The sequence below is a fragment of the Oncorhynchus clarkii genome, chromosome 20, assembly GCF_045791955.1.
Source record: "Oncorhynchus clarkii lewisi isolate Uvic-CL-2024 chromosome 20, UVic_Ocla_1.0, whole genome shotgun sequence".
NCBI classification, from domain to species: Eukaryota; Metazoa; Chordata; class Actinopteri; order Salmoniformes; family Salmonidae; genus Oncorhynchus; species Oncorhynchus clarkii.
Window position 1 is genome coordinate 33643948 of NC_092166.1, and position 23507 is coordinate 33667454.

General features: G+C 43.5%; 1 protein-coding gene across 1 annotated transcript; it reads right to left on the bottom strand.

Moving 5' to 3' along the window:
• Positions 1 to 322: 322 nt before the first annotated feature.
• Positions 323 to 21642, bottom strand: LOC139376275 (SGT1 homolog, MIS12 kinetochore complex assembly cochaperone). The gene is made up of 13 exons (XM_071118633.1): positions 21474 to 21642; positions 21337 to 21385; positions 20622 to 20712; positions 20297 to 20366; positions 16089 to 16159; positions 15141 to 15194; positions 11355 to 11383; positions 10594 to 10613; positions 10306 to 10402; positions 5532 to 5639; positions 1656 to 1746; positions 1276 to 1448; positions 323 to 1165 (listed from the first exon to the last, which is right to left on the bottom strand). Exons 1-13 carry the CDS (start codon positions 21485 to 21487, stop codon positions 1064 to 1066), a joined length of 969 nt encoding a protein of 322 aa, XP_070974734.1. The 5' UTR covers positions 21488 to 21642; the 3' UTR covers positions 323 to 1063.
• Positions 21643 to 23507: the final 1865 nt, after the last annotated feature.

A 23507-nucleotide genomic window follows, 5' to 3' on the forward strand; every position in this document is an offset into this window, starting at 1 on the left:
GATTGTCACAAGAGATGAAACGATGTGCAATGAATCTAACACAACTCAGCGAGGAAGGGGTGTGTGAGTGAGTAGGATTTTAAAACTTAACTAGGTGTGAGAGCTGATGATGCGGATAGCAGGCAGGCAGATGCATATTAATGCTCCCGTGCTTCTTTTACACAACGCCCACTCGTAGCAGAGAGAAGCGGAGCGTGTGTGTGAGGATGAGGTCTATGCCTTCTCTAATACAGTAGATCAGAATTGTACGATAAGCGTGTTTGGGATTGGTGATGCTAGCCTTCTTCAGGTACTCAACACTAAAACACAGTAAAACTCAAAATTGGTGATCCAGAAAATAAATCATTTATTTACATTGAAGTTTGAATCACATTGAGGAAAAGGAAATTAAGACTCCAGACTTCCATTTCATGACCGTATTGCTGCTGATGTGGAAAAAGAAATTATTCTACGAGTGTACAGAAAAAAAAGGTTTCATTTTTCATGAAAGCAGTGAATGAGGCGATAGAAACATTTCCAACCTCCAACCCACCCCAGAAAAACGACAGGCTTTAAAAACAAGAACCGGCCATTGCTGAGACACAAGAAGAGGTGAAAAGGGTTTCTGTTTCAACTCATTACCGCCTTTAACCAGGTTAACCATCAAACAGCCAGAACTGACCATGAGGATGATTCCTACTGTTTCTATGAGATCTAGGAAAGACAGTTTGATATATCTATGACAGTCTTCATAGAGTGTGAGAATGGTTTAATGAGGGTAAAGACTGGTTTCTGGATTGCTGCTGAGAATCACCAAAGCTCTAAAAACCAATATTGACAGACCACTGGAAGGGGGAGGTGTTGGAAAAGGTGGGTTTTGGCGAATAAGGTGGACATCCATCGGAGGCAAAGAGAGAACGAGAGTTGGCCGGGAGAAAGCAATATTGACAGACGGCCTGGGATGAGGAGTGTGTGGGGGGGGGGGGGGGGGTAGAGGAGATATGGGGCGGTCCACTTGAGGCAGAGAGGGGGAACGTAGGACTGTGTAGTACAGAGAGAGCGAGAGAGACACCCCTCTGGTTCTTCAGTATTTCTTAAACTCCACATCGTCTGGAGGGCTCATCTCCACTGTTCTCTTCCCCACGTCCGTCCAGTTGGTGCTCAGGACTGTACCACCTGACTCCATCTACAAGGGGAGGAGTGTAAGTCAGTGAAACTGCAAAAAAAATTGAAAATGAAACTACATTTCACAGTTTCTCTCCGCGTGCAAGTGTGTGTATATATAAACACACTCACAAAGGACTTGTTCATGGCCCGTTTGACCTCGTCGGTGCCGTCCCCGTAGATCTGCTGGAAGAGTTTGTTGAGCGCTGCGTCTCCCTCCAGTTTCTCCTTCTTCTCCTCCTCACTGATGTCGACCACCACCTTGTCCCAGTTACGGCTGGAGTGGGACGAAGACGGGTACTGGTCTGAACAGGAACACACACACGTTTAGAGAGGGTTACCATGGGTACTGGTCAACACAGGAGACAGGGCTTTCAGTAGTACACACCAAATGCTGTAAAAAAAAATATATAAAGATTGTGAAACGTATTTATTTAGCGGTATGACTGGTGTGTGTAAAGGAGAGAGAGCAGAGGAAACTAAGTGTGTGTGCGCGTTAGAGAGGTACTCACTGGGGGTGAAGTGTTTGACGCTGGGCTCCTGTCCTTCACCCTCCAGTTTCTCCCACCTGGTCCCCTCAGTCTTCTTCATTTTGATCTCCACCTGAGAAAAAGAGGAGAAGGAGAGAGGAGAGTGGAGGAAGAGTGGAGGAAGAGGGCGTGGAGAGCAAGGAGAGAGAGAGCGAAGCTAATGTCTTTAGTTATCATTACGTCTATATTTGGGCTCAAAACGTGAGATCAGAAGACGGTAGCTCAGCGCTCACCAGTCTCTTTTAATGGTGGGATCAGCTCACGGCAGAGAGAGACAGTGATATGCGGGGGCACAGCTCACTCCCAAATCTTCCTGACAGACAGAGTGCTAACGAGACATCTGTCAGCTTGAGGGGCCGGATAGTGTGTGATCAGATCAGCTCAACGTACGTGTGTGTGTGTGTGTGTGGGGTGAGAGCTATCGGTCTGTCGACCAGTGGCAGGAACACACATTTCTGGACAGATCATTACATCGGAGGAGAGGAGACGAGAAGAGAGAGGACAGCCGCCACCACATGCGAGCTGCAGTGACAGGCCTCATACCAGTGGGACACTTAAGCTGCTGAGATTTCCAGTACCCCCCCCGTCATCTTGTGTGTGTGTGTGTATGTATTTAAGAGAGCATGTGTGTTTAGAGACAAAAGTTTGACAGAGTTATAGCGTGGGGGGAGGGATGCGCTGGCATGTCGACGCAATTAAAATAAAATTTCTGCTCTGTTGAGTTAAGGGATGTTTCATTCATGAACGTGTCAGGAGCAGAAGCCAGAGCATCAAGAGGCTTGCTCACACACACACACGACTAATAGATGAGCTCAATACTTACCCGAGACTAAACACCTCAAATCTTAGGACTGAATGCTCAACCATGACCCATGCTTTAACTGATGTTCACATGGAGCCCTTCTTCATTGAATTATTTACAACCAACATCTGTCTGCAGACACCGACCTAGTCAACCTCTGTGTACAGTGTAGGGGAATGGGCTGGGAGACAAGGCAGAGACACACAGACCCCTTGCAGTGGCAGGGAGGTTTTTATGCTCTTCTGTGCACACAGAGTGAGTGAGTGAGTGAGTGAGTGAGTGAGTGAGTGAGTGAGTGTGTGTGTGGTGATAACTGGTGCAGTCTGTGCCCGTGCAGAGTGTGTGCTGGGGGCGCTATACAACATTAATCTGCTGCCACATCTGTGTCTCTGCGTGTTAAAGGGACGCGGCAGGCGAGGGGCTGGGTCTTAAAGGGATGTGACAGCACCGTCACATACAGGACCACCACCCACAGCTCCCAGGGGCCATACTGAGCAACACACACACACACACTGTCAGTCCCTCAGAGGGGGAGTTAAGTCCCTGTGTCCCATGTCACCAGTCCCACGTGCTCTTACCCCCACCGAAGTCCCCCCTGTCCCACACTCACCCGCCCCAGTCTTATACAACATATGCACACACACACACACCCTCCCCTCTGCCCTCCACATACAAATCCACATACAAAGAGTCTCCCATCTCAGCCCTTCACAAAGTAGCCCCTACTTTAGATTACAGCAGAGAAGATTTTAAAAAGCAACTTAACAAATAAATAAATAAAAATAGAAACAGTCTGGCGAGGGAGGCTGACAGGCATGGAAATTACGGAGGGAGGCTGTATGTTATCTATTCACAGAGACGAGAGGAGTTTGGAGCAGAGCGAGTGTGTGTGCGCGTGTGTTTACCCTTCCGTTCTGATCAAACACTCTGGTGTGTAATTGGCTCCCTGTTGTCATGACGACCCCGCGGGTTAGAATGCCTCATTGCCGACGACGGGAGGAGGTCAGAGAGGGTAGCACTGACGAGAGGGTAGCACTGACGAGTGCGTGTGTGCACGACACACACACACACACAACCAAAATCACGTGAAGATGGCACAAGTGTGATTCCAGGACGCGCAACTGTGCATAGTACAGCCTAGCATGCCTTCCTAAGTGTCCTCTGAAGAAAGCAGTGGAAGTAAACCACCATTGGGAAAGGGAAAAAAAAAAAAGTGAGTCTGTCGTTAGTCTGACTAGCGCAGAACCCTTGGACTCTCACAGAGAGTAGTTAGTTAGGGACAGGTTTGGCCTGGGTCTCTTCTGGTGGCTCTCTGACTCTTGGTCATACCAGGATGCTGCACGGCTAAAATGAAGTCAGAGAAGCGTCATATAATCTCAGCACACTCCCACACACAATAACTGAACACAGTTCACCTGTTCAGAGACCAGCCAAAGTCTCTCAGTGTGCCTAGTGGAAAGGAATGCAACCGACGACTGATGTGTTTAGTGTGCACATTTGTCCCCGTGTCATGTTCGTGTGTGAATAAGAAAAAAATATACATATACAGTAAGTGACATTGTGTTTTGTGTGTGTACATTCTCTATATTTCTCTGTAGGACCATGAGAGCCTGTGGAGCCCTGTGGACCAGGGAACAGACAGGGCTTTGTGGGAGTGGAGGGGGCCTAAACTCACTTCGCTCCCTCCCCAAACTCCATCCCCTTCTCTTCCTTTAAGACTGACTCCTTGTGCGTGCGTGCGTGCGTGCGTGACGCACAAGATTAAGTTTGTGTGCATGTACGACAATCATTTAAAAAAAAAAGACAAATAGTTGAATTTTGGAATTTGAAAATGCTCAAATACACTCCCATGGACATAACCCAGGCATTTGAAAAAAGTATTTTAAATTACTTTCAAACAGTAGGCTATTTATAAGAAATAATTTTTTAAATACTTCCAAAAGAAGGAATTGATTCGGGCCACATTATCGGAATATACTCAAATACACAAGTATCAAAATAGACATGTATTTGAACCCAGGTCCGACAACAACCTGTGTGTGTGTGTGTGTGTGTCTCTTAGGCAGTCATCTGCCCCTCCTCTTCCTATTCTAAGACTGGGTCTTTGTTTGAGCTTCAACACACGTGCACCTCTGGTATGCAGTGCCTGATGTTGCCATGGCGAACTGTGAATGACTGTATGTATGGGAGTATGGAGAGGGGCAACGTCCTCTCTCGAGGGTGGAAACTAGTTTTGGCATTGGCTGGCAGGAACTCTCAGCAATAACCTCTTCTCTACCACACTTACTATATTCTATTCCTCCATCTCCTTCACTCTCTGCTTAGCTAGAGGCTGCACGTCGGTCGGACTACCAAATCATCTCTTCACTCGGGTCTCTGTCAACCTCCCCCTGTTGTGCCGTGTGTGGGGCATGTCCCGCCGTCTCGTTAGACTGAGTACCATCTCATGCCCCAAACGAGTCCCCAAACGAGCACCCATCCCCAGATTCCCAACGCACACTAGATGGATGAGCGGAGTGCCTCTCTCACATGTACACACGCACAGGATGAGTCTCTCGCACGCACACACTTCGTTTCAAAACAGTCACACTCATTGACCACAGGCCACATTTTGGATCCAAGATAATAAAGTGGGAGTGAGAAAAAGCATGGAGATGCCTACACACAAATTACTCACTAATGTGTGTACAATAACAAGTGCCCTTCCCACTCATTATCGGCCATAATTAGTTACAACTGCAGAGCTTGTGAATTCTCACAGGGCAGAGTTCTAGTGTGTGTGTGTGTGTGTGTGTGTTGACCCAGTCAGGGCTGTATTAAAGAGGATTCTCCTCCTCTCAGTCTTTCTGCTCCACTAATGGTTAATTATCACATTCCAGTCTGGTCATTGTCTGGTTAACCTGCTGTGTTTAAATCACATTTCTAAGGGTTCCTGGGGACTGCATATCACCTTGAGGACTGTTGTTTTAAACACATTTCACCTGTGGGAACATTTTCTCAGTTCTTGAGGCAAATGATATGACAGTTCTGAGAGGCTAAGGAGTATGGAGTATTACCTTAGTGGAGAGGACCTTGAAGGTGCTGTGTTGGGGGACGATGGGATGCAGTAGGTTCATGTTCAGGCTGAAGTCCTCCCCCGACGGAAGTTTCACCACCGCCGACAACTACAGATAGAATCACACATTATATATCCTCCACTGCAGACCATTATAGAGGATTGGGGATAGGATGTTTGTTCAAATTCACCCCGAGGGGGTTTTAGTGCTGGTCTTAGATCAGCTGGGCTTTCTTTCTTCGATTGAGGATTTAGACTTGGGGAGGGTAAACTGTTCCTAGATCTGAGCTTACAGGCACCCCTGGGGGCATAGCTGGGCCCAAAGGGAGTGAGTGTGTGATAACCACTGCTGTAAGGTGTCCCAAACTTTTTATAATCCCGTACACCTTCAAAAATTCAACCTTCAGCTGCGTACCCCCTCTAGCACCAGGGTCAGCGCACTCTCAAATGTCCTTTTTTGCCATCATTGTAAGCCTGACACACACACTACACAATATATTTATTAAACATAAGAATGAGTGTGTTGTCACAACCCGGCTCATGGGAAGTGACAAAGAGCTTTATAGGACTAGGGCACAAATAATAATTTGACATATAAAACCTTATTTGTTCATCGAAAATTGTGAATAACTCACCACGGGTTAATGAGAAGGGTGTGCTTGAAAGGATGCACATAACTCTGCGATGTTGGGTTGTATTGGAGAGAGTCTTAGTCTTAAATAATTTTTCACAGTCTGTGCCTGTATTTAGTTTTCTTGCTAGTGAGGGCTGAGAATCCACTCTCACATAGGTACGTGGTTGTAAAGGGCATCAGTGTCTGAACAGGGTGATTGCCAAGGCAGGATACTCAAAGTGCAGCCCAATCCAGAAATCTGGCAGTGGCTTCTGATTAAATTACATTTTCACAGAACTGTTTGTTGCAATTTCGATGAGGCTCTCTTGTTCAGATATCGGTAAGTGGACTGGAGGCAGGGCATGAAAGAGAGAACGAATCCAGTTGTTTGTGTCATCCATTTCGGGAAAGAACCTGTGTAATTGCTCACCCAACTCACTCAGGTGCTTCGCTATAATCACATTTGACAATGTCCGTAAGCTTGAGTTCATTTGCACACAAAAAAATCATACAATGATGGAAAGACCTGTGTGTTGTCCTTGTTAATGCAGACCGAGAAGAGCTCCAACTTCTTAATCATAGCCTGAATTTTGTCCTGCACATTGAATATAGTTGTGGAGAGTCCCTGTAATCCTAGATTCAGATCATTCAGGCGAGAAAAAACATCACCCAGATAGGCCAGTCGTGTGAGAAACCCGTCATCATGCAAGTGGTCAGACAAGTGAAAATTATGGTCAGTAAAGAAAACTAAGCTAGTCTCTCAATTTTAAAAAACGTATCAATACTTTGCCCCTTGATAACCAGCACACTTCGGTATGTTGTAAAATGGTCACTGCCCATATCATTGCATAGTGCAGAAAATACACATGTTCAGGGGCCTCGTTTTAACAAAGAACCATTTTCACTGTAGTGTCCAAAACATCTTTCAAGCTGTCAGGCATTCCTTTGGCAGCAAGAGCCTCTCGATGGATGCTGCAGTGTACCCAAGTGGTGTCGGGAGCAACTGCTTGCACGCGATTTCCCACTTCACTTTGTCTCCCTGTCATGGCTTTTGAGCCATCAGAGTACAGATCGCAACATGTATACATGTATAGCCCCGTTGGAAAATATAAAAATTGACTGTTAAAAAATGTGAATAACATATTATTTATATTTTAAACAAAAAAAAATAAAAAATTTAAGTGACATTTTTAATTGGCGTACCCCTGATGTCATTGTGCGTATCCCTTACAGCATCCCTGCCATAGATCCTCTGGACGGCAAGCCCCCTAGCTATCTCATAAGCCCTAATAACACCTCCCCTACTATTCTCAGAACAACAGAAAGAGTGGGCGAGGGCAGAGGAAGGGAACGAGATGTGGAACTGGAATCGGGCATCTCTCTGTGTGTATCAGAGAGAGCTGCTCTCCTGTAGGGGGACCTCAGCAGAGAGAACAACTAGGCTTGGGCAGTATACCGGGGTATTTGGAAAGCGCCACAGGATGGCTTTTCAATACTGTCAAAACTATTTTTTCCATACATTTTAATATGTAGCTACTGTTTAAGTTAATACCTGCAGTCAACTTCTGCAACACGTTAGATGACAAAGCAGATGGCGTTCTTCACTTCACAGGTCACATTATGGAACTTACCGTAGTTCCCCCAGAACAGTTGAACCAGTGACGTGTTTGTTTGTAAATAGCACAATGGGAGAAAGAAGGAGCTGGTGAGTCCATAGCACATACACTGCTCAAAAAAATAAAGGGAACACTAAAATAACACATCCTAGATCTGAATGAATTAAATATTCTTATTAAATACTTTTTTCTTTACATAGTTGAATGTGCTGACAACAAAATCACAAAAATGATCAATGGAAATCAAATTTATCAACCCATGGAGGTCTGGATTTGGAGTCACACTCAAAATTAAAGTGGAAAACCACACTACAGGCTGATCCAACTTTGATGTAATGTCCTTAAAACAAGTCAAAATGAGGCTCAGTAGTGTGTGTGGCCTCCACGTGCCTGTATGACCTCCCTACAACGCCTGGGCATGCTCCTGATGAGGTGGCGGATGGTCTCCTGAGGGATCTCCTCCCAGACCTGGACTAAAGCATCCGCCAACTCCTGGACAGTCTGTGGTGCAACGTTGGTGGATGGAGCGAGACATGATGTCCCAGATGTGCTGAATTGGATTCAGGTCTGGGGAACGGGCGGGCCAGTCCATAGCATCAATGCCTTCCTCTTGCAGGAACTGCTGACACACTCCAGCCACATGAGGTCTAGCATTGTCTTGCATTAGGTGGAACCCAGGGCCAACCGCACCAGCATATGGTCTCACAACGGGTCTGAGGATCTCATCTCGGTACCTAATGGCAGTCAGGCTACCTCTGGCGAGCACATGGAGGGCTGTGCGGCCCCCAAAGAAATGCCACCCCACACCATGACTGACCCACCGCCAAACCGGTCATGCTGGAGGATGTTGCAGGCAGCAGAACGTTCTCCACGGCGTCTCCAGACTGTCACATGTGCCCAGTGTGAACCTGCTTTCATCTGTGAAGAGCACAGGGCGCCAGTGGCGAATATGCCAATCTTGGTGTTCTCTGGCAAATGCCAAACGTTCTGCACAGTGTTGGGCTGTAAGCACAACCCCCACCTGTGGACGTCGGGCCCTCATACCACCCTCATGGAGTCTGTTTCTGACCGTTTGAGCAGACACATGCACATTTGTGGCCTGCTGGAGGTCATTTTGCAGGGCTCTGGCAGTGCTCCTCCTGCTCCTCCTTGCACAAAGGCGGAGGTAGCGGTCCTGCTGCTGGGTTGTTGCCCTCCTACGGCCTCCTCCACGTCTCCTGATGTACTGGCCTGTCTCCTGGTAGCGCCTCCATGCTCTGGACACTACGCTGACAGACACAGCAAACCTTCTTGCCACAGCTCGCATTGATGTGCCATCCTGGATGAGCTGCACTACCTGAGCCACTTGTGTGGGTTGTAGACTCCGTTTCATGCTACCACTAGAGTGAAAGCACCGCCAGGATTCAAAAGTGACCAAAACATCAGCCAGGAAGCATAGGAACTGAGAAGTGGTCTGTGGTCACCACCTGCAGAACCACTCCTTTATTGGGGGTGTCTTGCTAATTGCCTATAATTTGTCTATTCCATTTGCACAACAGCATGTGAAATTTATTGTCAATCAGTGTTGCTTCCTAAGTGGACAGTTTGATTTCACAGAAGTCTGATTGACTTGGAGTTACATTGTGTTGTTTAAGTGTTCCCTTTATTTTTTTGAGCAGTGTATATCAGCGAGTCTTGTGCGGCGCAGTTGCCATTTTCCCCTCTGTGCTTCCTACTAGTGTTTCCCCCTCTGTTCTTCTCCCCTATGTACACACATCCTGCACTTCCTTCAGAAAAGCATGCATCACAACTTTGTTCATTTGCACAATTTCTCTCGATCACTTTCGCTTGTAAATATCCACACTCACCTAAAATGACATTCACTAGCTATTCTTCTATAACTTTATGAGCTGATTTGCTTGTCTTTGCAATTCGTTTGCTTCTCACTTATTAGCATTTAGCATCTATGTGGTTTTGCTATTAGCTTGTGCTAAGATTGTTAGCATTCTGGTAATATACTTTTCTTGCCTTTTTAGCAAGAAAAGTGCCCTGCGCGGTATTACTGTAAATCATGGGATGAGAGAAAATCTGGATACCGGCCAAGCCTAACAACCTCCCATCGTTACTAATCTACCCCCACACCCCACCTCTGGGAAGACGACTCCCCCGCCTTTCCTCTCTGTCATTCCATAATCCTCATCAGCCTTTTTATATGCCACACCTGTCAGTTGGATGGCTTATCCTGGCAAAGGAGAAATGCTCACTAACTGGGATGTAAACTCATTAATGCACAACATTTGAGCGAAATAAGCTTTTATGTGCGTATGGAACATTTCTGAGATCTATTATTTCAGATCATGAAACATGTTGAGTTAATACTTTTAAAGTCAGTGTAAATAAGATGAGAAATAGACATGTCTAAAGTTAGCTTCCTCAGTGACGACAGTACTGGGCAGCTGATACTCTGGCAACACTTCTGACAGTTTAGAACTGTCATGCGCTCTCCTCAAGAGCTTCTTACACTGACCTGTGTTTGTGTGTGTGTGAGAGAGAGTTAGGGTGTGTACCTGTCTCTCTTCGAAGTTGATGTTGACCCCATCCTTAGGCACATTTTTCACCATGATGGTGACGATGACCTGAGACTCTGTCTGGTACCAGTCATGCCTGAGGACAAACACACTTAGTACAGGTTGCCCCTGAAGAGTAGGAACAAGTTATCCACCTTCTTGCACACAGAGTGCATCCCAAATGGCCCCCTATTCCCAATATAGTACACTACTTTTGACCAGGGTCATAGGTAGTGCACTATGTAGAGAATATGGTGCCATTTGCGACTCAGCATGGACTGTACGTACTTAATGTGTGGCGTCGGTGTCTGCGGTGGAATCCAGTCATCCCAGGAAGAGAGAGAGAAAGTTTAAACAAAACAAGAGAGAAAAAAAAGAGAAAGAGGGTTTAATGATGAGCTTTAGCCATTAGACCAGACGGAATACGGTCTGAAATACTGAGAGTAACACTGCCCCCATGAGGCGGAGAGTGGAACTGAAAGCCATAAGGCAGGGGTGTCAACCTCTTTCCATGGAGGGCCAAGTGTCCAATTTTTTTTGGTTTTACCTTTCAATTAAGACAGACAACCAGGTGAGGGGAGTTCCTTACTAATTAGCGACCTTATTTAGTCGAATTAAGTACAAGGGAGGAGCGAAAACCCGCAGACACTCAGCCCTACCATGGAATGAGGTTGGCACATGTGGTCTGAATGTATGTGGACATCATAGAGAATGATAGAGGCCTCTAGTGGCCAAAAGGCTGTTTTGGCATTGGGCAGCGCAATTGAGGGCTTCCACCATTTGAATGTCGTGAACTGGGTGGGACTTCCAACTTCATTGGCTGATCCTTCCTGGTGACCCTGTTGGGAGTCATGTCCAACGGGTCATCAGGAGGGATCAGCCAATCGTGAAGAAGAAAATGTACCACCTCAAAATGGAGAACGCTAGGGCAGTGCCATTGAGGCTGTCACAGATGGCCTAATGGAACAGATAAAGATGAGGCCGCTTTCCATCTCTACTGTGGACATAGAATAATGGCAGGAACGTCCAAAATGGTCATTGGCGCTTACCTTGTTCTCCTTTCCATTCTGATTGGCCACTGCAAAGGAGAGGAAAAGGAATAGTATAGTCAGCCAGTTTCCACTTACTCATAGATTAACAGGCCAGATAAACACACACACACACACCTCCCTGTGAGATCTGAGGCAGTTTGTTTACCCTCTGAGGCTAAACAGGCCTGATCTGTATTTACCAGTTATGTCTGTTACATTATTCACTGCTTTCATTAGAGAGGGAGGTGGCAGAGGGAGGCCAGTAGAGGGGGAGGGAGAAAAATAAATAGCGAGAGAGGGAGAGAAAAGGAAAGAAGAGATAAAAGGGGAAGGATGAGACGGAGCATTAATGTTGTCTAAATGAGGTCGCGTTTGAAAAGGGAAACGGGGAGGGGGTGTGTGTGTGTGATATCACCATATGCACACCCCGTTTTGATGTGTGGGGGCGTCAAGCTGAAGCGCCTAGCGGTAAACACTGTCACTTCACACATGAAAGAGACGGGAGGGAACTCACAGGGTAAGGCCAGGGTATGGCTACGGAGGACTGAGGTGTGTGTTGGTGTACTTGTGCAACAATGTGCTTTTGAATCTGTTTGAACATGTATTATATATCTGTATGTGCGTGCGTCTGTATTTTGGTATGCATGGGGGGGGGTCCACATGGGCTGTTTAGAATGCGAGCCCAACACGCAATGGATGTGTGTGTTTGGATGTTTACTGGGGTTGATCTGAGGCCTCCCACCCCACCCCAGAGACCTAAATTATTAATGCGATTCAAACAGGTTCAATTTAAACCCTCAGACGATGACAACCACACACACATATTCTCTAACGAAGAGTTTAGCTAGTACAGGGTTAGAGTTTAGATAGAGGTTGGAGATGCATTCCACTCCCTATTTGAACAGTGAAGCTGAAATCACCAGCATTTTGGATTTGAGATAAAAATGTTTCACGAGGTGACAGTACATAAACACCCCCCCCATTTTTTTTATATACCAATAACAGGGGAGGTCAGCGTTTTTGGAGGGGTATGACCTCTAACTTGCTCATTATTCACAAATCATTCATGATTATCCATAATCGAGGTAGCAGCCACATTAATGAAGATGTTTCTGAACACTTCTATTCTTATTTACAATAAAAAGTGACTCCAAAATGACAATACATTTTTCAGTTTGTATTGGGAAAAACATAATCTAACAACGAAAACAACCTGCAAATGCATCCGACAAGGTTATAGAGTCACAAGCGTGATGTAGTCATTGCGTACTAGGAATATGGGACCAAATACTAAACGTTTGACTACTTTAAAGCTGCAATATGTAACTTTTTGGGCGACTCAACCAAATTCATATAGAAATGTTATAGATCTGTCATTCTCATTGAAAGCAAGTCTAAGAAGCAGTAGATCTATTCTATGTGCACCATTTCTATGCATCCCGTTCTTAAGTTTTTTCTTTCGGTACATTAACTTCAAACAGTTGAGAAAACAATATTTTTGGTTATGGAAAGGATATTTCACAGCGATTTAGATGGTACAATGATTCTCTACACTATACTTGCTTGTTCTGTCAAACTGAAATTAGGCATAGTATCAGAATTTTAGCAACTGGGAAATGGCAGAGCAATTTCTGTCTCATCACGCACCAGCGACTCCTGTGGCGGGCCGGGAGTTGCCAGGTGCACAGTGTTTCCTCCGACACATTGGTGCGGCTGGCTTCCGGGTTGGATGCACGCTGTGTTAAGAAGCAGTGCGGCTTGGTTGGGTTGTGTATCGGAGGACGCATGACTTTCAACCTTCGTCCCTCCCGAGCCCGTACGGGACTTGTAGCGATGAGACAAGATAGTAGCTACTAACAATTGGATACCATGAAATTGGGGAGAAAAAGGGGTAAAATTCACACACACACACACAAAAAACAAGTATTCAAATAGGGGTAGTAGAAAGATAAATAATTTGTGTTTCAAAACAGTACAACATACGTTTGACAATACCCTCAAATAAAAGGTTACATTCTGTAGTGTCGCCTCATGAAACATCTCATCTCAAATCCAAAATTCTGGAGTATAGAGCCAAATTCACAAATGTTTGCGTCGCTGTCCAATTTATTGATTATATTTGTCAGCTAAGTTAACATACACTTAGGTTGGAGTCATTCAGTCATATTTCAACGACTCCACAAAGTGTCTTGTTAACAAATTATAGTTTGGCAAGTCAGTTAGGACATCTACTTTGTGTATGACAAGTACTTTTTCCAACAATTGTTTAGAGACTATTTCACTGTATCACAATTCCAGTGGTTCAGAAGTTTACATACACTAAGTTGACTGTGCCTTTAAACAGCTTGGAAAATTCCAGAAAATTACGTCATGGCTGTAGAAGCTTCCGATAGGCTAATTGACATCATTTGAGTCAATTGGAGGTGAACCTGTAGATGCATTTCAAGGCCTACCTTCAAACTCAGTGCCTCTTTGCTTGACATCATGGGAAAATCAAAAGAAATCAGCCAAGAACTCAGAAAATAAATTCTAGACCTCCACAAGTCTGGCTCATCCTTTGGAGCAATTTCCAAATGCCTGAAGGTACCACGTTCATCTGTACAAACAATAGTACGCAAGTATAAACACCATGGGACCACGCAGCGTCATACGTCATACCGCTCAGGAAGGAGACGCGTTCTGTCTCTTAGAGATGAACGTACTTTGGTGAGAAAAGTGCAAATCAATCACAGATCAACAGCAAAGGACCTTGTGAAGATGCTGGAGGAAACAGGTACAAAAGTATCTATATCCACAGTTAAACAAGTCCTATATCGACATAAGCTGAAAGGCCGCTCAACAAGGAAGAAGCCACTGCTCCAAAACTGCCATAAAAAAGCCAGACTACGGTTTGCAACTGCTCATGGGGACAAAGATCATACTTTTTGGAGAAATATCCTCTGGTCTGATGAAACAAAAATATAACTGTTAGCCCACAATGACCATCGTTATGTTTGGAGGAAAAAGGGGGAGTCTTGCAAGCCGAAGAACACCATCCCAACCGTGAAGCACGGGGGTGGCAGCATCATGTTGTGGGGGTGCTTTTCTACAGGAGGGACTGGTGCACTTCACAAAATAGATGGCTTCACGAGAAAGGAAAATTATGTGGAGATATTGAAGCAACATCTCTAGACATCAGTCAGGAAGTTAAAGCTTGGCCGCAAATGGGTCTTCCAAATGGACAATGACCCCAAGCACACTTCCAAAGTTGTGACAAAATGGCTTAAGGACAACAAAGTCAAGGTATTGGAGTGGCATCACAAAGCCCTGACCTCAATCCCATAGAAATTTTGTGGGCAGAACTGAAAAAGCATGTGTGAGCAAGGAGGCCTACAAAGCTGACTCAGTTACACCAGCTCTGTCAGGAGGAATGGGCCAAAATTCACCCAACTTATTGTGGGAAGCTTGTGGAAGGCTACCTGAAATGTAACGCTACCAAATACTAATTGAGTGTATGTAAACTTCTGACCCACTGGGAATGTGATGAAAGAAATAAAAGCTGAAATAAATCATTCATATTCTTAAAATAAAGTGGTGATCCTAACTGACCTAAGACAGGGAATTTTTATTAGGATTAAATGTCGGGAATTGTGGAAAACTGAGTTTAAATGTGTTTGGCTAAGATGTATGTAAACTTCCGACTTCAACTGCATACACAGTACTTAGATTATAATTATTTTTTTTATAAAACGTGACCCGGATTGCACAAAGTCAGGGACTTATTTTCGTTATGGCGGTCGAGGTACAAAAGCAGATCCTACTTACTCTCCATCATCTCCTCACAGCGTTTGATCCACATTTGGAAAGTGTTATCGGAGCCTGTGGAGCATAGGGAGAACACACTGTTAGGATTCAGACAATCTCAACCAGTTTGAACACAACTCTACTGAGGAATTTCAAATATACCCGTAGCCACATACTTCTGTAGATACAAACAGACAAGATAAGCAATATAGCTAATATTTCACCTAACCCAGAAGTATTACAAAAAAGAAAGTCTCATTTTGATGACCCCAACCGAAAAAATATTGAATTAGAACAAATTAAAAACACAGATTATTGTATGGGACAATATGTTTTTATTTATAAAAATATATAAAATAATTTGAAATTAAATATTGAGTAACGCCTCGATCACACCGACAGCGTCATGGTACACCAGAAGTACATTCATGTCCAATGGAACGCTGCCTAGCAGTGTGGTGCATACGGTGGAAAAACTGAACGTATGCGTCAAACTGTATGCGTAGACTGCTTGATAGAAATGGTAGCAGAAGGTGAATGTTGAACTTTTGTTGCACACAAATTCAGATGCCGCATAACATTTTACACAAAAAAACACTGTAGGTGTGTTCAAGGTATAAACGTATGCATTGGTTTCTTTTCATTTTGATAAGATATGAAAATGTATCGATTTGAAGGTTGTCATTAGATTTGGGCTGGGGTCACAAGAAATTATTGCAGAAAAAAGAAAAAAAAGTGTCCAAAACTTTTGGCTGAAAGGGGTCCCCGCTGGAAAAAATGGAATACCACTGACCTAACTTATCAGAGACCAAGAGCTGTTCGTATATTTCTATTACCAATAATATATTTAGCTTTTAGATATGCATGAAATGTCTAATGGGCTAGCAGTCGATTTGGGATGAAGTGGTTAAGGTTAGAGGAGGTGTCTAGGTGATAGGTGCTTCACAGGTCCCCTCAGCAAGACCTCACCGTCCAGGCTGTGTCCCTGAGTGAAGGCAGCATGTGCCGACTCAAAGTGGTTCAGGTGGAACTCTGCCATTCTGCAGGGAGGGAGACAGGGATGTTATCAGAAGCAGACCAACAAAAAAATAACCTGGGGAGAACTGACAACCAATTTAAGTTTGACATATAAAGGCAGTGTTTTTTTTAAATCGGTGGTCCGCGGCCAAGTACTGCACGGGATCAGCAAAATCATTGAAATATATACAGTGCATTCGGAAAGTATTCAGACTGACATTTTCCACATTGTTAGGTTACAGCCTAACTCTAAAATTGATTACATCTCCCCCCCCGCTCATCTATCTACACACAATAGCACATAATGACAAAAGCAAAAATAAGCTTGGAATATTTTTCAAATGTATTTTTTTTTTTTTAAACGTAAAAAACCTGAAATATCACATTTACATAAGTATTCAGATCCTTTAGTCAGTTGAAATACCTTTGGCAGCTATTACAGCCTTGTGTCTTCTTGGGTATGACGCTACAAGCTTGGCACAGCAGTATATGGGGAGTTCCTCCCATTCTTCTCTGCAGATCCTCTCAAGCTCTGTCAGGTTGGATGGGGAGCGTTGCTGTACAGCTATTTTCAGGTCTCTACCAAAGCCACTCCTGCGTTGCCTTGGCAGTGTGCTTACGGTTGTTGTCCTGTTGGAAGGTGAACCTTAGCCCCAGTCTGAGGTCCTGAGCGCTCTGGAGCAGGTTTTCATCAAGGATCTCTCTGTACTTTGCTCTGTTCATCTTTCCCTTGATCCTGACTAGTCTCCCAGTCCCTGCTGCTGAAAAACATGCCCACAACATGATGCTGCCACTACCATGCTTCACCATAGGGATGGTGCCAGGTTTCCTCCAGGTGTGATGCTTGGCATTCGGGCCAAAGAGTTCAATCTTGGTTTCATCAGACCAGAGACTCTTGTTTCTTGTTTATTTTGGCAAATTCCAAGCGGGCTGTCATGTGCCTTTTACTGAGTGACTTCCGTCTGGCCATTCTACCATAAAGGTCTGATTGGTGAAGTGTTGCAGAGACGGTGGCCCTTCTAGAAGGTTCTCCCATCTCCACAGAGGAGCTCTGTCAAAGTGACCATCGGGTTCTTGGTCACTTCCCTTACCAAGGCCCTTCTTCCCTGATTGCTCAGTTTGGACGTGCAGCCAGCTCTAGGAAGAGTCTTGGTGGTTCTAAACTTGTACCATTTAAGAATGATAAGGCCACTGTGTTCTTAGGGACCTTCCATGCTACATACATATTTGGTACCCTTCCCCAGATCTGTGCCTCGACACAATCCTGTCTTGAAGCTCTACAGACAATTCCTTTGACCTCATGGCTTGGTTTTTGCTCTGACATGCACTGTCAACCGTGGGACCTTATATAGACAGGTGTGTGCCTTTCCAAATCATGTTCAATAAATTTAATTTACTACAGGTGGACTCCAATCAAGAAACATCAAGGACAATCAATGGTAACAGGATGCACCTGAGCGCAATTGAGTAAAGGGTCTGAATAAGTTATTTTTATACATTTGCAAAAAAAACAAGCTTTTGCTTTGCCATTACGGGGTACTGTGTAGATTGATGAGAACGTGTATTTATTTAATACATGTTAGAATAAGGCTGTAATATAACAAAATGTGGAAAAAGTCAAGGGGTTTGAATACTTTCTAAATGCACTGTATAAAAAGTCATTTTTACTTTAATGTTATGAATATCCCTAGCAATAGAATAAAATATTACATTATTTCGCAAAGATTAATATTGAGCAAATTACATTCATTGGAGCCAAATACACTCACTGGAGTATCTGACACAGGCTTTGAAAAAGCACCCGCGAACAGGCTACCACTGCAGCTGCTGGTAAGCTTTGACATACATTTTTTCCAACAGACAGCTAAATATTAACCAGCTAAACAGCTGCGCTTAGGGAAAATGTGTTTGGAATGACCTTTCTAGCTAATAGGCTATATTAGAATTTAAACATTATCATTCAATTATAAATGTGGGGAGGTCAAAATAACGGAAAAACTATGTAACAAATCTATTCATTTTAGAATTTTGATCATCATTCACCTGATGAGACAAGACTTGAAAAAAATATGTTTTTGCTAAAGTATGATGGGGTCGCTGATATGCCTGGGAGGGAGTCGCTGACATGCCTGGGAGGGGGTCCCTGGTCAAGAAAAGTTTGAAGACCCCTGATATAAGGGAGATGTTGAGTTTAACCAAATGGATTTTCTGATTTATTAGGAAAAACGCATCACATTTCTGTAAAAGGTTCAACAACAGTGCTTAGTGTTCTGAAAACATCTTTAAGCAGTCATCCTCATAGTCATTTAAAATCAACAGTGACATTCCCCCCAGAAAACACAAGCTGCCAAAATAAATGCATGTCAATTCAGATCGATTGACATTGTTTGACAGGTGTCATGGGCTAGACTTTGGGCTGGGTGATAAATTGATTTGAATTCATGTTTAAGCGCGATATTCCAAAATTCCACAAGAATCAAGGTTTTAATATATTTTTTTGTTTCTATGAGCGTGTCTTTTTGGTCTCGTCTACTTCGCTCCTTCTGTGCACCTTGCCCCCTCGCACAGAGAAGCCCCTCCTCCCCCACCACTCACAACAAAAGAAAGATCACCTTCTGCCCCTGACAACAGTTTCCCAACTAGTTATTTGCATTTGAGGTTTGGTCCAACATGTTTTTTTTTATTACTAAAAAAATTACAATAACGTAAATTAAAAAACAGTCATATGGACACCAAACCACATTGAGCCATTTTACTGTAAAAGAGGAGAACTTAACCTTTGTAACGATACCCCTTTGCTCTCAACTCCCAATTTTAGAACAGAGTAGACCCTACTAAGACGGGAGTATCAATGAATATGATTGTGGGAAATTAATCATTTTTTTGATGCGCACAGAATTGCAGTACCGCTAGCAGCATTTTAGCAAGAGTGTTATGTGCTGTCTAGTCTGTGTTTTATAAATGTGCATTGAACACAAGACACAAGTATATAAGGAATTGGCAATTAATTCTCATTCTGAGAAATAAGCATATTTATCTTGGTAATCCACTTGATTTCAACATCTAAACAAAGTGTTCAAATGGTTTGAGACGGACAGGAGGCTGTCTGTCATAGTTCAATTGTTCTACCTTGTTAGCAAGCAAATAGATTCAAGTTGGAGACTTTAAATATCAAAATTGCTGGCTACTCACTAGCAGGTGGTCTTATGAGTGAGACATTGCTGTCATTATTAGTGGATGTGCATTATGCATGGTTCTGGTTAAATTTGTTACAAAAAGGGCATTTTCATAGACTTGAAAGCCAGCCCAGTGATTATTGCAAAAAAAGCTGGTTAAACCATTTTGATAACATAAATGATATACACAGTACCAGTCAAAAGCTTTTTTTGTATTTTCTACAGAACTATGAAATAACACATATGGAATCATGTAGTAACCACAAAAAAAGTGTTAAACAAATCAAACGCATAAAGAAGAAAATAAATTCCACAAATTAAGGAACACCTGTTAATTGAAATGCATTCCAGGTGACTAACTAATGAAGCTGGTTGAGAGAATGCCAAGCGTGTGCAAAGCTGTCATCAAGTCAAAGGGTGGCTACTTAGATTCTAAAATAACTTTTGATTTGTTTAACACTTTTTTGGTTACTACATGATTCCATGTGCTATTTCATAGTTTTGATGTCTTCACTATTATTCTTCAATGTAGAAAATAGTATGAATAAAAACTCTTGAATGAGTAGGTGTGTCCAAACTTTTGACTGGTATAGTATATACGGTTTATTGTCACATACACTGAATATCATCAGCCATAGTAGTACAGAGTCCCTGCAGCAAATGAGGGTTAAATGCCTTGCACGAGGACACAGAATTTTCACATTGATGGTTTTGGTATTCGAACCAGCGACCTTTCGGTTACGGCCCAACGCTCCGTTAGGCTACCTGCTGCCCTGGTAGTTACGGTTAGCCTAGGCATAATTTTACAAGCCCTGAATTAATTAGATTATTCCTGACTGTTTGAAATGCAGTGTATTGACCATTAAGTTGCGCAGCAAAGCTTATTTAGAAAAAATACAAAAATTGAAATGTATACATTTGACAAAAAAAATAATAAATTAAGCCATATTGCCAGCCCTAGCTAGACTCCTTCTGCACACATACCCTGTTCTCATGAAGGCAAGCGCAAGACTGGGGTTGAGCTGCTGGGCTTTCTTGGCATCATCGACAGCACCTGTAGAAACAGATATACCCAGATGAGAAACATAGCTCAAGTTTCTGTAGCAAAAACAAAATGAGGGAACTAACATATGCCAGTCACTTGAATTAAAATAATTCTACAAAACACCAATTTCAGAAAATCAGTAAAGCTAGGTAGGTTAGTCAAGGGTTAGAGCTGTAGTTTGTCAATGGAGGATTAAGGTTTGTCTGACTGATATCAGGGGGGGAGGGGGAGGGAGGGGGAGGGGGGGGGGGATAAGAGACTTACAGCTGTAGTTTTTCAGTTGGAGGTGGGCATAGGCTCGTTGGCAGAACCATTCTGAATTGTCCGAGTTACCTTCCAATGCTTCGTTAAGTTCCTGGGGGGAAATGACGGTGACATCCAATGGGCAAACTTGGGGTCAATTGAATTGACAAGACATTGAAAAAAAACATGTTTATAACCACTATCTAAGGTTAACTATTGTTTAGATACATTTTCCCAACTATTTAACTTGGCTTTCTGCACACAATCTTCTTAGTCTTACATTAGTAAGTGGTTAGCTACATTCAAGACATGGTGGTTAGCTACAGTCAAGACATGTACAGTATGGCAGGTGGTTAGCCAGTTAGCTAGCAATGCTAACATTAGCTGAACTGGCTAGCGAGTACAACAAGATACAACCAATAAGCTAACTAGCTCCTGTGACGGTACACACATACTAGTAGCTAGCTAGATCACTACTGCTGGAGTTGAGCAACTACCGAGAGTACGTCGTTTCAGACCAAAATAGTCCGATAGTGTGGCTAACTTAACTGGCTCACTCGTTAGATTAGTTTCTAAAGTTAGCAGAAGATTAGCTAGTTAGCCAGCCCCGAAAAGTGTATAGCCAGCTATCTAGTTAGAGTTATTGAAAACATTTCCAAACCCATGACAACTTTATCTAGCAAAAATGCTATTTACTTTCAATAAAACGAGTTCATAATGACAGGCCGTTGTTTACCTCGATAGCTTTCTGTGGGTTCTCGTCTATGAAGCTATCGGAGAAACTGCTAAGACAAGAAAACAAAGCTAACGTTAGCCTCTTGAATAAGGAAACATTTATGACAAAATACTCGAAAAGGTAGCTTATATACTTGCCGTTCGGATGCCATGGGGCTAGAAGTGTTGTCAGTGGGAGAAAGAGCAGAGACTAGCTAGCTGGAAAGTTCTAGATGGGAATCAGAAAACGAAACTATGCTGGAGAATGGAGCCTAAACTCTTGCGCTATAGTTCAGTCAAAGATGTGTATAAGTAAACCAAGATAGACCACTGCCTGTCATTTCCAATGGGAACTAACGAGCCTCAGTGGGCAGAACAAGCAGAGCCAAGCACGAACTAGCGAGATCCTATTGGTGCGTTCTAGCATCATCTGAATATTTCCGTTAGGGAACACACGCTATGTGAAGCGCGCGTGTGCAATAACTCAATTCCCCATTGCGCTCCTTCTAAACAACGCGATTTTTAACAACTTTTCCAAAGGGTAAAGTTTGCTAAACTTAATCCATTCTGTTCATAACATATTCTAGTTTTGGAAACCCGTATTGAGATCAAATGTTTAATCGATGAGAACATTTGCCTAATGTCGACCAAAATCCATCTCGTTCCATGTTCTCCCACTGCTCGCAGGTGGGCTTCCTGTCACTGCCATATTGGTAGTGAGTGGAAAGGCCAAGCGGATGCTTCATATTTAAACATTCAGTGAAATATCTGTCTCATTGTTATATCTGTGGTGCAGTAAGTGGATTGGAGCACAGCGTAGCAGACATGCGCCGTGCGGGCCTGTCAGCCGGCTAGGCGCAGTTGCTGCTGCTGCTGCTGCTGCTGCTGTCGTTGTTGTTCTTCTTCTTCTTCGACATTATGGCGTTCACACATTTTGTTTGTGCATGCCGCCACCTATTGTGCGGTAGTGTGTAGTCAATCACGTTACATTTTGTGATACAAACATAAAAAAGGAAAGTGAATAAGAAAAAGAAAAACGAACCCTACACCTAATACACCACTATTTCATAAAGATACAAATCACCATCCCATTCCTCCTATATTATTTAAAATATATATATATTTTATTTTTACACATCACTGACAATCTGAAATGGTCCACCCACACAGACAGTGTGGTGAAGTAGGCGCTTGTCAGTACAGTATGTAGGCACAAGTAGGCACAACAGCTCCTCTTCAACCTCAGGAGGCTGAAGAAATGTGGCTTAGCCCCTAAGACCCTCAGAAACCTTTACAGATGCACAATTGAGAGCATCCTGTCGGGATGTATCACCACCTGGTACGGCAACTGTACCGCCTGCAAACACAGGGCTATCCAGAGGGTGGAAGGGTCTGCCCAATGCATCACCAGGGCACAATGCCTGCCCTCCAGGACACCTATAGCAACGATGTCACAGGAAGGCCAAAAAAATCATCAAGGGCATCAACCACCCAAGCCACTGCCTGTTCACCCCGCTATCATCCAGAAGGCGAAGTCAGTACAGGTGCATCAAAGCAGGGACAGGGAGACTGAAAAACAGCTTCTATCTCAAAACCATCAGACTGTTAAATAGCCATCTAGCCAAGTACCACTAGCCAAGTACCACCCAGCTACTCAACCCTGCACATTAGAGGCTGCTGCCCTATGTACATAGACATGAAATCACTGGCCACTATAATAATGGCGCACTAATCACTCGAATAAGGTTTACATACTGCTTTACTCATCTCATATGTATATATTGTATTCTATTCTACTGTATTTCAGTCAACGCCACTATGACATTGCTCGTCCTAATATTTATATATTTCTTAATTCCATTCATTTACTTTTAGATTTGTGTATTGTTGTGAATGATTAGATACTGCTGCACTGCTGGAGCTAGGAACACAAGCATTTCGCTTCACCCGCAATAACATCTTCTAAATAAACTCAGCAAAAAAGAAACGTCCTCTCACTGTCAACTGCGCTTATTTTCAGCAAACTTAACATATGTAAATATTTGTATGAACATAACAAGATTCAACAACTGAGACATAAACTGAGCAAGTTCCACAGACATGTGACTAACAGAAATTGAATAATGTGTCCCTGAACAAAGGGGGGGTCAAAATCAAAAGTAACAGTAAGTATCTGGTGTGGCCACCAGCTGC

Coding starts and splice junctions, on each gene's coding strand:
- LOC139376275 (XM_071118633.1), bottom strand. Junction 11,384..15,140: donor CTGTGAGGAGATGATGGAGA/GTAAGTAGGATC, acceptor TCTCCTTTGCAG/TGGCCAATCAGAATGGAAAG. Junction 10,614..11,354: donor AGAATGGAAAGGAGAACAAG/GTAAGCGCCAAT, acceptor ATTCCACCGCAG/ACACCGACGCCACACATTAA.